The sequence below is a fragment of the Podarcis melisellensis genome, assembly GCF_964234715.1.
Source record: "Podarcis melisellensis genome assembly, chromosome: 4".
Taxonomy (NCBI): Eukaryota; Metazoa; Chordata; class Lepidosauria; order Squamata; family Lacertidae; genus Podarcis; species Podarcis melisellensis.
The window spans coordinates 54,049,331-54,067,052 of NC_138531.1; the positions used below are offsets into that span (position 1 = coordinate 54,049,331).

At 40.7% G+C, this 17,722-nt stretch overlaps 1 protein-coding gene across 7 annotated transcripts in view; it reads left to right on the forward strand.

Annotated features, from left to right (window-relative positions):
* The window catches only part of TIAM1 (TIAM Rac1 associated GEF 1), a 187,742-nt gene that overhangs the window by 135,822 nt on the left and 34,198 nt on the right, over positions 1–17,722 (forward strand). For all 7 annotated transcript variants that reach the window (XM_081907977.1, XM_081907974.1, XM_081907975.1 and 4 more), the window contains 7 exons: positions 996–1,229; positions 3,447–3,632; positions 6,362–6,508; positions 7,084–7,158; positions 9,451–9,621; positions 15,204–15,308; positions 16,738–16,819. In XM_081907977.1, the coding sequence (XP_081764103.1) occupies positions 996–1,229; positions 3,447–3,632; positions 6,362–6,508; positions 7,084–7,158; positions 9,451–9,621; positions 15,204–15,308; positions 16,738–16,819 (1,000 nt within the window). The remainder of the gene's footprint in view (positions 1–995; positions 1,230–3,446; positions 3,633–6,361; positions 6,509–7,083; positions 7,159–9,450; positions 9,622–15,203; positions 15,309–16,737; positions 16,820–17,722) is intronic.

The window sequence follows — 17,722 nt, forward strand, 5'->3', positions numbered from 1 at the left end:
CCTCAGCCAGGCAGCTGTGATGAGGCCTACACAGAGCCATTAAATCTGAAAGTCCCTTGGTGTTGCCAGATGCTTACCGCATCTTAAAATTGCATGCTCGTATTTCAGGTGTATGCAGTTTCTTTGTAGGCTTTCACCTTTTCTTTGGAAGGAGAGTGGCTTTCTTATTTCCAGACTTGCTGTGTAAGTCTGGTCTCCTACACCTCCCCCCTCCCCAATGCAACTTAACATAATAATAATAATAATAATGTCCCCTTTGTGTGACCACCCAGTCAAAACATTGCCGTAACCGAAGACTGATTTTTTTGAGGTGGAAATCCATTAAAATATTAACTTTACTCCAAGGTTTCTGTACGTTTTGAATCAGGATTGTTCTGTCTGATTTCCACAGCTAAAAGAGCTGTTGTTACTATCCAGCTTGGTAGCATTGCTTGGTGAGCAAGAGTATTTTGCCTTGTGGCTCAAAATCTAGTTGCTTTCTCTTTGATGTGGGCTGTTCATTACTAGTTTCCCTCTTCAGCTGTAAAGCATTGGTAGTCTCACAGAGGTATTGTGGGGCTATAATAATTAATGATTATAAGCTTTCTCAGCAACAAAGCTCTATAGTTTTCATTACACTTACGATATCAGTGGGCACCATGTTCATTAATTATTTTATGAATTGTAGCAGACTAGCTGTGTAATTATTATGCTATAAAATATACAGGCATGCTTTCTGGTTACCTCAATGTCTAAATCATCGTGCTCAAGGATGAGACGAATATTATTGTAGCATTTGTGATGGGATAAAAATGTAATTCCTGAGCCATTGCTAGGGAACCTTCTGCAGCTATAAATCACTGGTTAAGATTTTAATTCTAATGCCGATTTCAAAAGGGCAAATTAAGAGTAGAATGCCTCTTCATCACATGTCTCATAAGTGAGATGCATAGAAGTGGAATCATTTCAAACCCAGCATGTTTTAACCAACATGATTCTGCTTCTCTGTTTTTTAGACTTCTAGTCAAACGGAACTGGAAAACTGGATTACAGCAGTTCATTCTGCTTGCGCGACTGCAGTGGCCCGACAGCACCACAAAGAAGACACTGTCAAGCTGTTGAAAACAGAGATTAAAAAACTGGAGCAGAAGATTGATATGGACGAGAAGATGAAGAAAATGGGGGAAATGCATTTCCTCAGTTTGTCTTCTGTCAGAGACTCCAAGAAGAAGAAGACAATTCTTGATCAGGTAACCTTAGTTGCATGCGTTAAATATATGGCTATAAAATAAAATTCAGGTGTCCACAAGTGACTGCTACAGTTATTGTCCTACTTTAAATAAAATTGTTTTTATTAAATATTTTGAATTTTATAAATCCTAAATAAACAACACGGTAGTACAGAGCGACTGCAATGATCTTAAGTAGCTGGTGTAAAACCGAGGAGCCATTGGACTTTCTGCTTTCTTTTTCAACTGTGTTGCATGCATGGCGATTGCTAATGGTGCTTCAGAAGCTTCATATATTTCTTCCCCCGTGGAGCATTGCATCTGGTCATCTTCTGTACCTTATACTTCCCATTTGAATTTGGCAACGTTCAGCTGACTTGACCAAAAGAAAATTTACTCTGATGGCAAATATCTGTCATACTATTGCAGTGGCCCTTTGTCGCTGTAAGCAAGGGAACATAGGAGGAACCTGCATTTACTGAGTCAAACCCATGGTTGGTCTTCTTCTTCTTTGGCAATTGCTCGGAGCTGAGTAAGATTGTCTTTCATGAACATGGTCTTAACAGTGAGTCCATAAGTGACTGTGGAGGCCAATGGATCCACATGTGCTTCCGCAGTGGGGACATAGGTTTTCAGGCAGGAGTTGATCACTGTGAGGGTTTGCCAAACGTGCCTTCCTCTTAGCATGTTTCTCCCTTTCGTCCTGAGTTCAAGCGTCTTCAAAGCCCATGGCACCTTTGGTATAGGCTGTTCTCCAATTGGAGCACTTGCAGGCCAGTGTTTCCCAGTTGTCTGTGTTTATTCTGCATTTTTTAAGATTTGCCTTAAGAGAGAGTCTTTAAACCTCTTGTGTTGACCACCAGCATTATGCTTTCCATTTTTAAGTTCTGAATAGAGTAGTTGCTTTGGAAGACGATAATCAGGCATCCGCACAACATGACCAGTCCAACAGAGTTGATGTGGGTTGTTTTTTTTATTGCACATAATTCCTTTATTTTACTGAGATTAGGGCAAATGCAGCCATTGTACAGTGAAGTGATCTCCAGTGTAAACCTGCCCTAAATCAGGCAGGGAAACCACATAGACTGTGGGGCAGAAAAGCAACACATGATGATACAACGAAGTTCATGTTGAAGAATCATTGCTTTTGACACTGGTGATCTTTGCTTCTTCCAGTACACTGGCATTAGCTCACCTGTCTTCCCAAGTGATGTCTACATAGACTGGCAGCAGCTCTCCAGGTTTCAGACAGGGAGATCTCCCCACCCTACCTGGGGATGCCAGCAATTGAAACTGGTACCTTCTGCATGCACTGCAGATGTTCTGCTGCTGAGCTATATCCTTGTCTAAAAGCAGATTAAACAAATTCTTGGAGGATATCAATGACTACTAATCACAATGGCCATGTATCTCCTCCTGCTTCAGAGGCCCTATGTCTCTGAAACTTAGTTGCTAAGGAACACAAGTGGAAAAGTGCTATTGCATTCCTGTCCTGCTTGTGAGCTTCTCAGGGAGTGATACTTACTAGGGAGCAGGCCCCATTGAGTTCACCAAGCCTTACTTCTGAGTAAGTGTACTTAGGATTGCAGTGTTAATCATGGAAAGGAACATATGGAGCCCCCTTTGCTGAGCTGCAGCAGCTCTTTAACCAGGCCTCTAAATGTAACTAGAATGTTAACCAAAGAAAAACTATGCAGTATTATGGAGATTTCTATCCTTTTCAAAGTGTTCCCTACTAGCAATCTGCACGGCACAGGCTGATGGTGGCATTCTGCTCTGCATCTGACAGATGTTAATGTATTCCCCAGTGTGCTTTATTCATTTTCTTTAGTACAATGACAAACTTCATTGCTTTTTAAGCTGCTGCTGCTGCTGACAGCCTAGGGATTTATTTTTTTATTTTTTTTCTGTAGTTCTGGTGTCTTCATACCTCTATTGTGTTTCATGAAAACACTCTCTCGGTGAGAGGAGAATCCAGCTGCAATAAAGAGGAAATAAAAACCAGAATTTTAATGTTATTAGCATCATATCCAAGTAATAGTTGTATTCGGATGTCTCCCCCTTTGAAAATAAAGATATTTACTTTCCTCCAACTTAGATCTAAATCCCCCTTATAAATATAATAAATTTGGACAGTGAAAGACAATTTTATAAAATCTGGTATCTATACTTATATGTTATTGTATGGTATCATATGGACTTTAATGTTTACTTACCTCTGTGATCTTCTTCTTCTAGATCTTTGTTTGGGAACAAAACCTGGAACAGTTCCAAATGGATCTCTTTCGGTATCGTTGCTACTTAGCTAGCCTCCAGGGCGGGGAACTGCCAAATCCAAAAACGTTGCTTGCATTTGCAAGTCGCCCAACTAAAGATGCAATGGGCCGTCTTGGAATCTTTTCAGTGTCTTCTTTTCATGCACTGGTGAGTTTAAACTGATGCCAGAGGTTATTGTTGCTAAAATAGAAATCACTTGGTGCTTTTGTAAGAAGGTTAACTGAGTGCTGTTGCTGTGCAGCCTCTGTACATCTTGGTGATATAAGTCTGTTCTTGGTCTCTGCTGTCAGCAAAAACCTGGGTACTATCTCTTTCGGCTCCAAATATTTTTAGCATTTTGGGGGTGAAAAATTTGAATCAGTCTTAACATCTCAAAGAGATAAAATTATTAATAATAATAATAATAATAATAATAATAATAATAATAATAATATGTTTCATATATTCTGGATGCTAGAATCCTTTTTATTGCCATTCATTATTGTAAAGGCTATCATTCTCATTCATTGTTAATGGTGAGAACATGAGAAGAGCCTGCTGGATCAGGCCAATAGCCCACCTATTCCTTTCCTCCCAGTGGCCAACCAGATGCCTGTGGGAAATCTGCAAGCAGGATTGGAGCATAGGAGCACTTTCCCCGCCTGTGGTTTCCAGCAATGGCTATTCAGAAGCATTACTTCTCCAACTCTGGAGGCAGAGCATAGCTGTCATGGCCTTCAATAGCCCTCTCCTCCTCCATGAACTTGTCTAACCCTCTTTTAAGGCCACCTAGGTTGGTAGCCATCCCTGCCTCCTGTGGAAGCGAGTTCCATATTTTATCTCTGTACTGGATGAAGAAGTACTTTCTTTTATCCGTCCTGAATATTACAGTGTTCAGCTTCACTGGATGTCCATGAATGGAGGTGGGGGGCTTTTAGCTATCCACTTTCTCCATGCAATGCATAATTGTAGTGGTTAAGAGTGGTGGACTCGTAATCTGGTGAACTGGGTTCGCTTCCCTGCTCCTCCACATGCAGCTGCTGGGTGACCTTGGGCCAGTCACACTTCTCTGAAGTCTCTCAGCTCCACTCACCTCACAGAATGTTTGTTGTGGGGGAGGAAGGAAAAGGAGAATGTTAGCCACTTTGAGACTCCTTAGGGTAGTGATAAAGTGGGATATCAAATCCAAACTCCTCCTAAAAGTCCCAAATGCTGCAACCTTTCTTCATAGGGGAGTCGCTCAGCCACCATCAATTCATATCCCATGAGCGTATACAGATATATTATAGAAGTAACTATCACTGAGTCAATTATTGCATAAGCAATTGTTGGAAAACCAGTTTGGTAACTATTTTAGCTGAAAAGTGGCAATAATAATCTATGGTAACTTTTACATTATTTCTGCTAGTGTTGTGATTTGATTGTGTAAATCTTTTGGATAACAAGTTAATAGTTTTAATAATACTTTATCCAGAAAAGGATAACTGACTGGTCTCAGCTCATCATGCTGAAGGAGGATAATGTATAACAAAGTGAGAAGTTATCCAGTAATGTTTGTAGTTAGCTACTTTAGAGCTGCGGCATCCTCACCACCAAACCTATTTCAGGCTGTGTAAGAGAGTGACCTATCCCTGAGCCCACCCTCACCACAGCTGCAGCCAGAACAGAGTGAAAGGGGCAGCCAAAATGTGTCTGAAAGGCAATTTGAATACATTCTGTTTTGCTTCTCAGAGGGGAGAAGCAGATGGAGAGTGTTGGGCACCAGAGATAGTCTTTCTAAGCCACCTAAGCAAGAAAGGCAGCTGAGAGCCCCAGAAAGCCAGAGAGTAGGCAGGAATGGAGACTGAGAGAAAGACCAAAAGGATAAGGTGCTGGGGGAGGCAAAAGTGGAAGTAACCTAGGAGTGAAGGAACTCCTTTTCTCTGCCCCCCCTTTAAAGAGGTTGTGCTTTGTTGTTGTTGTTTTGTCTCAGTTTGCCCTCTAGGGGTTACTGACAGAAGTGCTGTTAACTCATAAACTCTTATAGCTAAAGGATGCCTTTGTATTAAATTGCTCTTACGCATGTTACATAGCTCTTGCCCTGGGCTCTCTCCGTAATACAGCATAGCCATACTGGTTTCAGTTCCCAACTGCGCTCCTATAATAAGTCATCTTTGTCATACCTTTCGCTGCTCGCTCTGTCACAAAATGACCACATAGGTGACCTGACTCAAGAGTTGGTGATTCCACTTGGACTAACCAGTTGGGAGAAAAATTCCAGGTGTATAAAATGTTGTCCTCTGCCCAAGTGATGTTACGTTAATTTGCTTTCAGAATAAAATATAACTTGGAATTTCTTCTAGCAGTAGTCCTTGATGAGAAAACAATGGCCCGTTGTTGTTGAGAGTAGCAATTGATATTTATATAGTATTATATAATTCGTAGGAAGGTAACAGAATTGCCACCTATGAAATGTATCTAGTGTATGGATGCTGATTGTAAAACATAGTTAATATTCAGCAATTTGCCTTATGAATCACTGTGTTAGCATCTGGCTCTAAAAGTCAAACCAAAAATGGGTTTAAACTGATAGATTTCTAAAAAGAAGCATGATGGGCAGTATTCAATTAAGTTAGACTCAGTGCAGACCCATTTAAATTAATGAACATACTAAGTTAGCTATATTGATTTCAGTGGGTCTCCTCTGAGTAAAACTTAGTTGACTACTACCCTATGTCTGCCCCAGTCCTCAGCACATACAAGGTAATTTTTGATTCAACATAATTTATACAAACCTCTTTAAAAATCTTGGCACACCTTAACATCTATGGGTCCTCATTAAAATTATGAGGTCTGGCACTCTAGCTTTGCTCTGATTGTGGTGTCTTTGGTTGATTGGCTTTTAATGCACCTGGCAGGTGGCCGCTCGCACAGGCGAATCTGGTGTCAGGAGAAGAACACAGGTGATGTCGAGATCAGCAAGCAAACGGAGAAGCCGTTTCTCTTCCCTTTGGGGTTTGGACACCACTTCAAAGAAAAAGCAAGGGAGACCAAGCATTAATCAGGTAGCCTACCTCTTGAGAGAAAAAATTGCAAACTTCTTGGTTGGATCCTGGGCTCCAGCCTGTTTTGGGGGATCTGGTATAATTTTTCTACAATCTCTGAACTTTGCATTTCCACAAATACAGGAATGAAGCGTGGCAGATCTTGGTAAGCATCTTCCTTTGGTTTCCCACACAGGGTGTTTGGGGTGGTGATGAGATCGGCACTAGTTGGAGTTACCGCTTCATAAATTATTGGAAGTAGAATTTCACCACAGCTTATGAGCTGTTTCTTAAGTGCACTTTTCTGGCCTTGCACTTCTCCACTTTGATCTGATTCCCCACACATCCCTGAATGGGTCTCAGTAGGTCGTGGTTTAGATGGGGCAACCACCCTTGTTGGATTAGACCAGACAGCCATTTGCATTTGGCTGTTTTCCTAGCCAGGAAGGAATTTTATCCAGTTTTAATTTGAGATGATAATTTCCTCCCTTGAAACACTTATTCATTTGTCCCAGTAACATGAGATTTTTCCAAATTTAGAAAGCATTTGCATCATCCTATTGTAATTTAAAATAGCACGTTCTGTGCCTCTGCAGGTGTTTGGTGAAGGAGCTGATTCTGTAAAGAAATCTTTAGAAGGAATATTTGATGACACTGTTCAAGAAAGCAAGGTAAAAAAAAAAAAAGAAGAACATCATTTTATTAATTTACACAAAGGAGTCCAATTAGCTCGTGAATCTGTTTTTAGAATGAAGCCCACTCCTTTAGGACAAAGTAAAAGTATTGAAGGGAAGAGCGAGTCTTGCAGCAGCTCAGCTCTGCCAGATGTCAGCCTGTTTGAAACACGGCCAAGCGATGAGGTAGAGGGAGCTTGGCACTGCTGAGCTCCAAAGTGTGCTGCAGAGAAGGGAACTCTTAAACCTTCAGTGGTATTTCTGTGAGTGAGGCCACTAGGTTCCATGGTCATTGGCCACTGGAGGTGGGTAATGTTCTGATTCTGTAGTTTACCTATGCTACCATTGATTAAACCTTTGTCTATGAAGAATATGGGGGGGGGGGAGAGAGGAATTCCTTGTATCAGAAGACCTATTAGAGCAATCATTTTTAATAGTTACTTGTTTAATCAGAATTGAATTTAATTCTGCTCCTAAACCTATGTTCACACCTGTCTCTATAAATATGAGGCAGGATTCTTTTCTTCCTTATCAGGACATGTAAGAATGTAGCAGTTGTCCTTGTGGATCAGAGCAAAGTACTTGTCTGGTTCAGCAGTCTGCCTCCAGCAGTAGTCAGGCACATGCTGCCAGGAATTTTTCACACAGGTTTCTGATAATCCCTCCTCAACAACCCCCTCGCCTCAGTTTTTATTCAATTTTCCAGGATTTGTGCTTGCTTATTTTGTTCATATGACAACTCAGGTTTTTAAAAGTTGTCCTTGATAGCTCTTCATCCATGTTAGCATCCTTTTTGTACTTTTCTGTGCCTTCCTTACTTTTATTTGGACTTCTATTATATTGTCTTTTAAAACAAAAGTGAGAGGCAGATGTTGTTGGACTATAACTCTCATCGGCTGGGGCCGATAGGAGTTGGAGTCCAGCAACATCTGGAGGATCACAGGTTCCCCACTTTAAAAAAACAAAACAAATACTCAGCCTCCCAGCTTTCAGAAGGGATCTTATATGGATCCCACATTATGGTCACTAAGATTATAATTGTAATTGCTTATTTTCCTGGAGAACCAGGCATGCAGCAGTTCCTTTTAGGGGCAAGTCTAGCTCTTCCTGATATTCCTTGATGCCTTGCCACAACTGGTCTCCATATTTGCCCTCTCAAGGTCTGAGCAACCCTTTCTTCAGGGTAAGGCCCCTTCCTGCATTCAGCAATTCCCCAGTCCCCCAAACGTGGCTTTGCTCTTAATTCTGCCAAGCATAGTCTGTCCATTTCCTCTGAAGAGGTGTTAGATTTTCATGAGGTCAAAAATACTTTGGCAACATTATGCATTTCAGCGCTGCCGCAAAACTATTTTGTACATGGCGAAACCCAAATTGCTTCCATATCACAAACAATAACAATGCACAGGCAATGTGATATGTAAAGGCAGGGATTGAACATGTTACTTTTATGTGGAAAATGACTTCACAGAGACCACTGCTAATCTGGGTTGATGAGGACATATAAACACACCGTTCTCTGTGTTTGATCAATGTCTACACTGTAGAGAGACTTCTGCTCTGCCAATTACAGCCCTACCCTGTAACTCCCTAAAGAATACTGAGATGAAGCACCATTAAGTCTGGGCCAGGGGGCATATTTTTAATCGAGCAAATGGGGGTGTGATTGCATTTAAAACTAATGAGAATTCCATACATCTGTCACTTGCTTGGAATTATATTCCTCAGGGTCCATCTTAAACCTACAAAATAATAATAATGATGATAAAAAATTAAATGCATGCAGCAGGTTGCCACTGGGCAGTTCAACCAAACCCACAATGACTTTCTCACCTGCAACTCTTTCTGTTGTGAATAGTGAGAATAGTGGTGTCTCTTCTTAGATTTATTTATCCTCTTGGTTTTTGTGTGTGCATACATTCCCCCCTGGTCCCAAGTCCAATGTATTCCAGGCGTTTTTGCAAGCATGTTTCCCCCTTGACTCTGCTATTGCATGTGCAATAAGGATGCAGGCATCAAATAATTGTCCTTTACCAGAGTGGATAGACGTCAAAGAAGAAGAAAGGGAGTTGGCAACTTGGAGGCCAGCTGACAATCCTCTGGGGGTTGAATTTTAATTGGTTGCCTTCAGGGAAGTCAGCTCCCTACCCGTAATATAGTGCTTTAATTTTGTTATTTAATTTGATAGAAAACAAAGGCATACTTTATGGCCCTATATTTATGTTTAACTGGCAAATGAATCAGTTGTATTTGAGCAGAAGCGTGTTAATAACTGTGTGAATTTCTATTCAGAGAGAAAAAGAAGTGGCACTCACCACAGTCCACCCGCATAATCCTGATTCTGACATCTGGGTTCATGAGTATTTTACACCATCCTGGTACTGCCTGCCAAATAACCAGTCTGCCCTGACGGTAGTCCACCCAGGGGACACAACACGGGATGTCCTGGAAATGATTTGTAAGGTAAAAAAAGAAACATTATAGGAAACAGATTTTTGAATTTTCTATTATTATTTGAAATTGTGATTATAGCCATTTTACTCCCCTCCCCCCTCCCAGTTTCAGAGTGTTCTAACTATAATGAGCCGTCCTGTGGTTTAATTTTACCAAAAATGAGAAGTTGCACAAGAATGCAGAACTGGATGGATTTCCCACATTTGAATGATCTGCAATCTGTGACAACCATATGTGTATTGAAATGTTTGTCATTGCACATCCTAAAAACCATTCTGAAATTCTCACTCCTTATGAAAGGTTTAAATTTGAAGGTTTACATTTTTATTTTATTTTGGCTTCTCAGCATTTATTTGTAGCTTGTGCCTATATTCTCCTATGCTATTATAATTTCAGCACAAGTTTTAATAGAATTATATATGTAACACACACACACACACACACACACACACACACACAATTGTGAGTTTGGTTAAAATTAAGATGTTCAAAATCCATGATGTTCTGGTGCAGAGGTCTGTAAATGTTTCAGTCGCACTCTTTTCCACGCTTGCTGAGCTGCCCCTTCCATTTAAGTAATGGTGGAAGCTGTACACGAACAGGAGCTTATTGTCTGCACTGGAGCTCTTTCATGCTGAATCATTTTTATTTTGTATTTATGTATAACTTTTAGGTTTTATACACCCTCTTGCTGAGTATTCCTGTCACCTGTGGTACCTGAACTTAATGCCATTATCCACTGGAAAAGTGGGTGATCACTGTTGAAATGAATTTTCTCCAGAGCTTTTTGGTCTAAATTTTTAATTTATTTTTATTTACATTTGAATAATGAACTTTGCACCAGTGCCCTTCCAGTGTGCTTCCATTGATTATATTTGTATATTCAGCAAAACATTTTGTCTGTCATTCAGTTAAGTATGTTCTATCACTATTTCATGTGATTCACCTACTTTTCATCTGTATCTTCTCTATCAGTTTCCACGCTAAGCAATAAAACTTTGCAACTTCACTCTTTTTGAATTAAAGTTCGGTATTCAGTTAAACTAAGAAAGATGTTGATGGAACTCAGGTGTGCTGTGAGTGTGATATTATGCACCTCATTGCATAGTAATCAGCACAAGAATTCACACTTAGATTCTCAGGTGTATTTTTTAGAATTAATGACTTATCCATCTATACCAGGGGTCAGCAACCTTTTTCAGCCGTGAGCCGGTCCACCGTCCCTCAGACCATGTGGTGGGCCGGACTATATTTTGGAGGAAAAAAATGAACAAATTCCTATGCCCCACAACTAACTCAGAGATGCATTTTAAATAAAAGCACACATTCTACTCATGTAAAAACACCATGCAGGCCCCACAAATAACCCAGAAATGCATTTTAAATAAAAGGATACATTCTACTCATGTAAAAACATGCTGATTCCCAGACTGTCCGCGGACCAGATTGAGAAGGCCTGTGGGCCGCATCCGGCCCACGGCCCTTAGGTTGCCTACCCCTGATCTATACAAACATGGAAATGGGTCTTGAATCTGCATACAAGTAGCATTTGAAATTTCCTCTAGTACTGGGACACATTCTCTATTTTCACACTTAGATTAGCCATGAAAGGTTGCATCATAGTAAATATTAGTGGGATTGTTTGTCTGCTGACTGTCACAATTTGTGAATTGTTAGTTTGGAAAAAAAAAGGAGAGGGATTTTTCAGATAAAGATAACTGTTAGCTGGGTTGCAACAAATTTAATCTGTTTTCTGAGTTGTAGTGTTGGATTCTTTTAAGTATAGGACAAAGGGATGTGGGTGGCGCTATAGTCTAAACCACTGAGCCCCTTCGGCTTGCCAATCAGAAGGTCGGCAGTTCGAATGCCCGTGACAAGATGAGCTTCCATTGCTCTGTCCCAGCTCCTGCCAACCTAGCAGTTTGAAAGCAGACAGATAAATAGGTACTGCTGTGGCAGGAAGGTAAATATAAGTCCATTCCCTATAACATCCACTAACCAACTAAACTGAACCCCTTAAAGCAATTTGTTTAACACTTTGACTCTTTCATATTCAAATGATGCCTTCAGAAACATAACTTTATGACTTTTAAAGAAAAGCCCAGTGTTGCACAGAAGGTATGAAGGAAAGCATTTATTATGGGTAATTATATATTGTATTCACTGGCAAATGAATTTCTGGAGAGTACTGACGCTCTCAGTGAGAAATGTCTCATTGTAACCAAAGGCAGATGACACTTTCAAAAAAGACACAATAGGCAACAATTATAAAATGTTCTTAGCAATCATTTTATTTTTAGAACTTTTACATAAGCAGTAAGCCAGATTCTCAGCCAACAGATACTGACTGCTCTTTTCCCTATACTTTACATTTTGTGAAGATAAATTCCTAAGTCCATGTTCTACTTCTTTTTAGGCTTTGAGCCCCAAACCTATTGGGCCACAGTTGGAATTGTATTAATTTCAAGTCCACTGGGCTAAACTGATCTGTAGTTCAAGCTGTGAATCTGCTTCTTTCCGTACCAAATTATCCGCTTAGGGAAATACTTATGGTTGCATTCTTTCCTGTAACATCTAATAATAAATCTCTCTCTTCTGTCTCTTGTATTCAGCTCATTCTTTTTCCTTTAATTCTCTGATCCACATCATTTCACATCAGTTTGCCACCTGCCATCTGAGAACCAGTCGAGTTCTGGTATAGTAAACATTTCATGTGAACTCCTTCATGCTCTAGATTGTGTTGTTAAGATTCCCCATGTTGTAAATCTTCCCTTGACGGTGGGAACCAAAGGGTTTCAAATGCTAGATTGAATAGATGCCCAGGATTATTGTCCTGCTATAACTGTATTGATTGTCTGGGTAGTGTGTTGTGTATTGAGCATTGGGGTGGTGGGACAAAGGTAGCTCAGTTGTAGAACGCATGCTTTACAGTGGAACCTCTGCTTACGGACATAATCTGTTCCGGAGGTCCGTCCGCTGGTCGAAACGGGACACTAGAAGAGGCATCTTGTGTGCTTGTGCATTCAGCGGTAGTGCGCTTCTGCACAGACGCCAGAAGCCGCTTCCGCGCATGCACGAATTGTGGCAAACCCGGTGTTTACTTCCGGGTTTGCCGTGGATGCAACTTGGAACATCCGCAAGACAAGGTGTATGTAAGTTGAGGTTCCATTGTATATAAAAGAAGTGAACCTCTTTTTGAAAGGCCCCTCCAGACCTTTCAGTCTGGCCCTCAAGCATCTCCCCAGCCGTATCTCCTCTCCAGCCCTGGATAGAGAGGGGCATGTGTAGAAACCACTACACTGTACAAAGTTAACATTCACATGCTCTGCCCATTTTTGTCTCTGGCTGCCGGAAGGTTGCCAGAAGGGAATGCAGCCACCAGACTGAAAACAGTTCCCAATTTTTGCTGGTTTGATACCGGGCACCTCTAGTTTTTGTTGAGAAAGTTTGAAACATGAATGAAGCCACTGCCAGTCACTAAAGAGACAACACAGAGCTATACGGTCAGTGGTCTGACTTGACATAGAGCAATTCCCTATGTTCCTATTTGGGGAATCTCTAATAATGAGCTTGCTGTTTTCAAAACTAAGGAAGTTTATTGTAGGGTTCCAGAGATGATATTGTTGTTGTTGATGATGATGGTGATGATAGGCATAGCAACCAACCTTTTCTTGGAGGTCTCCCTTATTCTGGGAGAGCTATGGCTTTCCCCACAAGAAAGTAAATAGTTTAGAAATTGCTGTGCATCAGCATATAGCCATCGGTATGTGTGGTTAGCCTGGTGCTGCCTGGGACACTAGTCCCTGTAGGTTCTCTTAACATGTCGGACTAAATCTCGCTGACATGCCTTTCAGTCACGGCTTCTCCTGACAGCTCTAAAGCTGAATGAGCTGTGGAATGTACATGAGGTTTTTGCTGATTGCTGACTGACAGAAAGAGGCTGTCGGAAGGAGGCTAGTGGGTCATTGGTTTCATTCACGTGGTTTTGTTTGCCTGTTCTTGCGCTGCCTTGTCAAGTTTCATTTCTGAACATTTCTCAAGCGGCAGGCTTTCCCAAGTCTTTTTGTTCACTGATACGCAGCTGACTTGCCTTCCAATTCCATCAACGCTGAAAACGGTTCAAATTCAGTTGGGTTTATTGGGGGAGGGCAGGCAGGAAGGGGATGCCTGTAAATGAAAAACAACCTAGAGCTTTTTGACTCGGTCAAAAACTGCGCTAATAGGCAAGGAGAGATGCTGTCTTCACAACAGATTTGGAGGCAGTAGGCCACATTGGGACTGATGTTAACTCAGTGTCATATGAAATAGCTGATGTGGCTCCGATTAGAATTTGCTACAGGCCTGAGGCAAGTAATGATTGCCCTCAGGTGTGTAGATGAATGGCAGCGCTCATTTGCCCTCCCTTCCCTCCCAGATGCTGTTATGTTATTTCCCCAAAGGCCAGAGTGTTGGAGAACTAGTGGGGTTTTAATTTCGAAAGAGATGCAGCATTGCTACTTCTGCCACCGGCCTTGGGAAGAAACATTCCAATCCTTCTGTCAGCCTTTCAATACAGGAGGGGAAGCTGGGTTGGCTTTCTTTTCCACACTGAACTTTTCCTTGCACTGCTGTCCTTTTACCTGCTGTGGAAAAGAGTTGTGGTTGTGTCCGCATACTTAGCTTCAATGGGCCAGAAGCGGCAGCTGTTTGTTCAGAGGTAGGGATAGTATGGTAGTAGTGGGACAGCCAGACATTCATTACCTTTCAGGCAGATGTGGGCCCATTCTGAAGGCCGTTTTTTTGGTTTGTTAACGGATCTTCTGTTAATTGTGAGGAGAATCAAAGAATCATAGAATTGGAAGGGGCCCAAGGGTCATCTAGTCCAACCCCTGCAATGCTGAAGCTGCACCTGTTTGACTTTGCTTTAGGATTCCTCAACTGCTTCAGATTTCTGAGGTAATTCTAAAATGGCATATATAAATTCCACTTGTAGGGAATAGGGAATAAGAAGGTGGAAGTGCAAATGCCATAACAGCCAGCTAACTGTAACTAACTCTTTTTTTTAAAAAAAAAATATAATGAGAGAATCTGGTAAACACATTCATGGTTATCTGTTCTGGGATACTATTATGTAATGCCTGGAATTTTAGGAGCCCTTTATCATTCAAAATTAGCAAGTATTTGATAACGTGATGGCAAACTTTGGTGAGACTCAGAAAGCAGCACCCCTGGTCTCCTACTGTGTATGTCAGATTTTAGGAGCAAGCCATTCCCTTTTCCTATGATACAATTAACTTCTTATCTATGCCAGCAGTATTTTCATCCACACTGTAGGTGAGCAGAGCTGGACTTCAGCAGGGCTTCCCACTCAGAGGAATGCTGTTATCTTTGCAATATCAAGACGGGGATAAGCGAGCATTTCTTTTCTGAGTGGCAAATAAAGAATTATTCCGGGGTTGTTTAGACAGTATCTTTATAAAACATCCTTTTAAGCAAAAAGACCTTCCCTTCATTTTACAGGAACATCTTTCACGAAAAGAAAATGGTTACTTGTGCTCTTATCTATATCTTGCAGTAACCTTCTCTCCCCCTCCCTTTCCCCCCCTTTTCAGGCACATCAGCTGGATTACTCAGCTCACTATCTACGTCTTAAGTTCCTGACAGGAAACCAAATGCAATCCTACATACCAAAGCCAGAAGAGGATATTTATGAATTGGTAATGCTCACCCTTCAATAATAATTCTGTGCAACGTTTCTTGTGAGAAAAAGACTTTTGTTGTAGTGCTTGGTCTTTTTTGGTAATTAATTGCAAGCTATTGATACTCATAAATATCAGTAACTTTAAACTAGTAGCACAAGATAATTTACTTGTGTGGCGGAACAAAAGATATTGATTCCGATATCATTGTTGTTATTATTACACTTGAATTCCACCATTCAAGGAGCACACCGAGGTATAAATGGTCCTCCCCTCTTCACAACTACCCTGTGGGGTAGTTTTGAGACTGGCCCAAGGCTTTAAGTCTGGGTGAGGATTTGAACCAAGCCCTCCTAATCCTAGTCCAACACTCTTAATTGCTATATCAGACAGTAACTTTAGTAATTCACTTTTAAGCTGTGTGATAAAATTCACGGCTTATGATTGGTGTAAATAGGAAGAAGGGAGGTGGGTCTAAGTTTTCTCAGACAGAGGGAGCATCATTGTGAAAGCTTTCGTCGATATTGAGGGGTGGTCTTTGCCAAGCAAGATGGAGAAAAGAAATGTGGATTTCTGATGCAATGAAAAAGATGGTAGATACTGACTCCCAGTGGAGATGAATAGTAGGACGACTGGATAAAGGGGAAATTATGTGCTTTTATTTCTGAGGTCAAGGCAGAAATCTTATACAGTTGTACCTTGGTTCTCAAACGCCCTGTGACTCGAATGTTTTGGCTCCCGAACGCCGCAAACTGGGAAGTGAGTGCTCCGGTTTTCAAACTTTTTCTGGGAAGCTGAACGTCTGATGCAGCTTCAGTGGCTTCCGATTGAGTGAAGCAAGCTGCACCTTGGTTTTCGAACATTTTCAGAAGTCGAACGGACTTCCGGAACAGATTCCATTTGAGAACCAAGGTATGACTGTATGTGCTTGCCTTGGAGTAAGTCCCATTGAGCTCAGTGGAGCTTGCTTCTGAGGAGAAATCTAGGATTGTGGATGACATTCTAAATGGCTGAAAATGAAGCTTAACACTTCTGCATTAATTCACTGTTGTTCTTTAGAAATGCTATGAGTATACCAGAGTATACATATGCATATACTCTGGTTCATGCAGTTCAGCTTGCTCCTCAGTGTACACCCATCCCTTTCCTTCTGTCAACCTTCTGTCAACAATGACATTGTGAACCAGTATTTAATTTAGCAGTACGATCTGCCAAGTTATTATTTTTATTAAGTTATTTATTTTTATTAAATTTGTATACTGCCCTTCATTTGAAGAACACAAAATAACAATACAAAATGAAAAATGCAAGATTCTCTTCACATTGCTGCAGTTCTTCTTTAGACATTTTTGTCTTCACTCTTAATTTTAAAAGAACACTGTGTGAAAAAATAACAACTGACAATATACGTCCTCACAACAGACTCTCTCTCTTCTTGCATTTTCAGTTGTATAAAGAAATTGAAATCTGTGAGAAAATTACACAGCAAGTTCGGATTGAAAAATCTGACATGTCGTCTGATAACTATGGTGAGTTTGACATTTATATATATATATATATTTGCCTTTTCATATCTAAGCATGCTTTTAAATACGTCTTCAGAGGATTTATTGAATAAACCATCTGTGGTCAAGTCTCAGGACTGTCATTCCCATAGCTGTCACAGTGTGCGCCTCAGTATTAAGCCTTCTAATGAAACATGGCAAATCTGCCATTTTTGTCTTGCCTGAAGTGGTGTGCTAGATTTTCATGGAGGTTGATTTTAAGTGCAAAGGCTGGCCATTTCAAGAGCGGAGTCGTTCCAGGAAACAAGCCTCTCTTTGCTAAATAAATAAAGACTTTTCACAGTAAGCAAGTCACAGCATCATCCCCAAGAAAGAGCTTTTTCAAGGGCTGCCTTTTCTTTCAGCAGAAGCTGGCTTGCATCATTCTGCCACTGGATTTCACCAGCTGTTAATGGATCCATTTAAAGATATGCATTTATTGTAAATGACTCTTTTGCCACTTTTCAGGATCAAAGATTGTCCCAAAGCTGCTTAGAATAAAGCGATCACAAACAAGAACAATCAAACAACATTATTAACTCTACAGAAATACATAATTGTTAAATGTAAAAGGGAACAGAGCAATAGAAAATTAAAAATAGCATAAAACCACCAGGGTTAAATTACTTACACTTTTAATTACTTGCCCACGTTAAAGTAGCTTACATACGTCTGACAGAAATTACATGTTGGTCATTAGCAAATAAGGTTGCCATCTTAACCCAACTTACCTGGGAGTAAGCCTCATTGTATTCAATAGGACGTACTTCTAAGTAGTTATGGTTTAGCTTGCATTGCAATTTATTAAACCCCCCTCCTTTTTAAAAGTATGTAGAACTACAGACTTCTTTGTTATGTAGACACCACCTAGTGCTAGTCACCTGAACC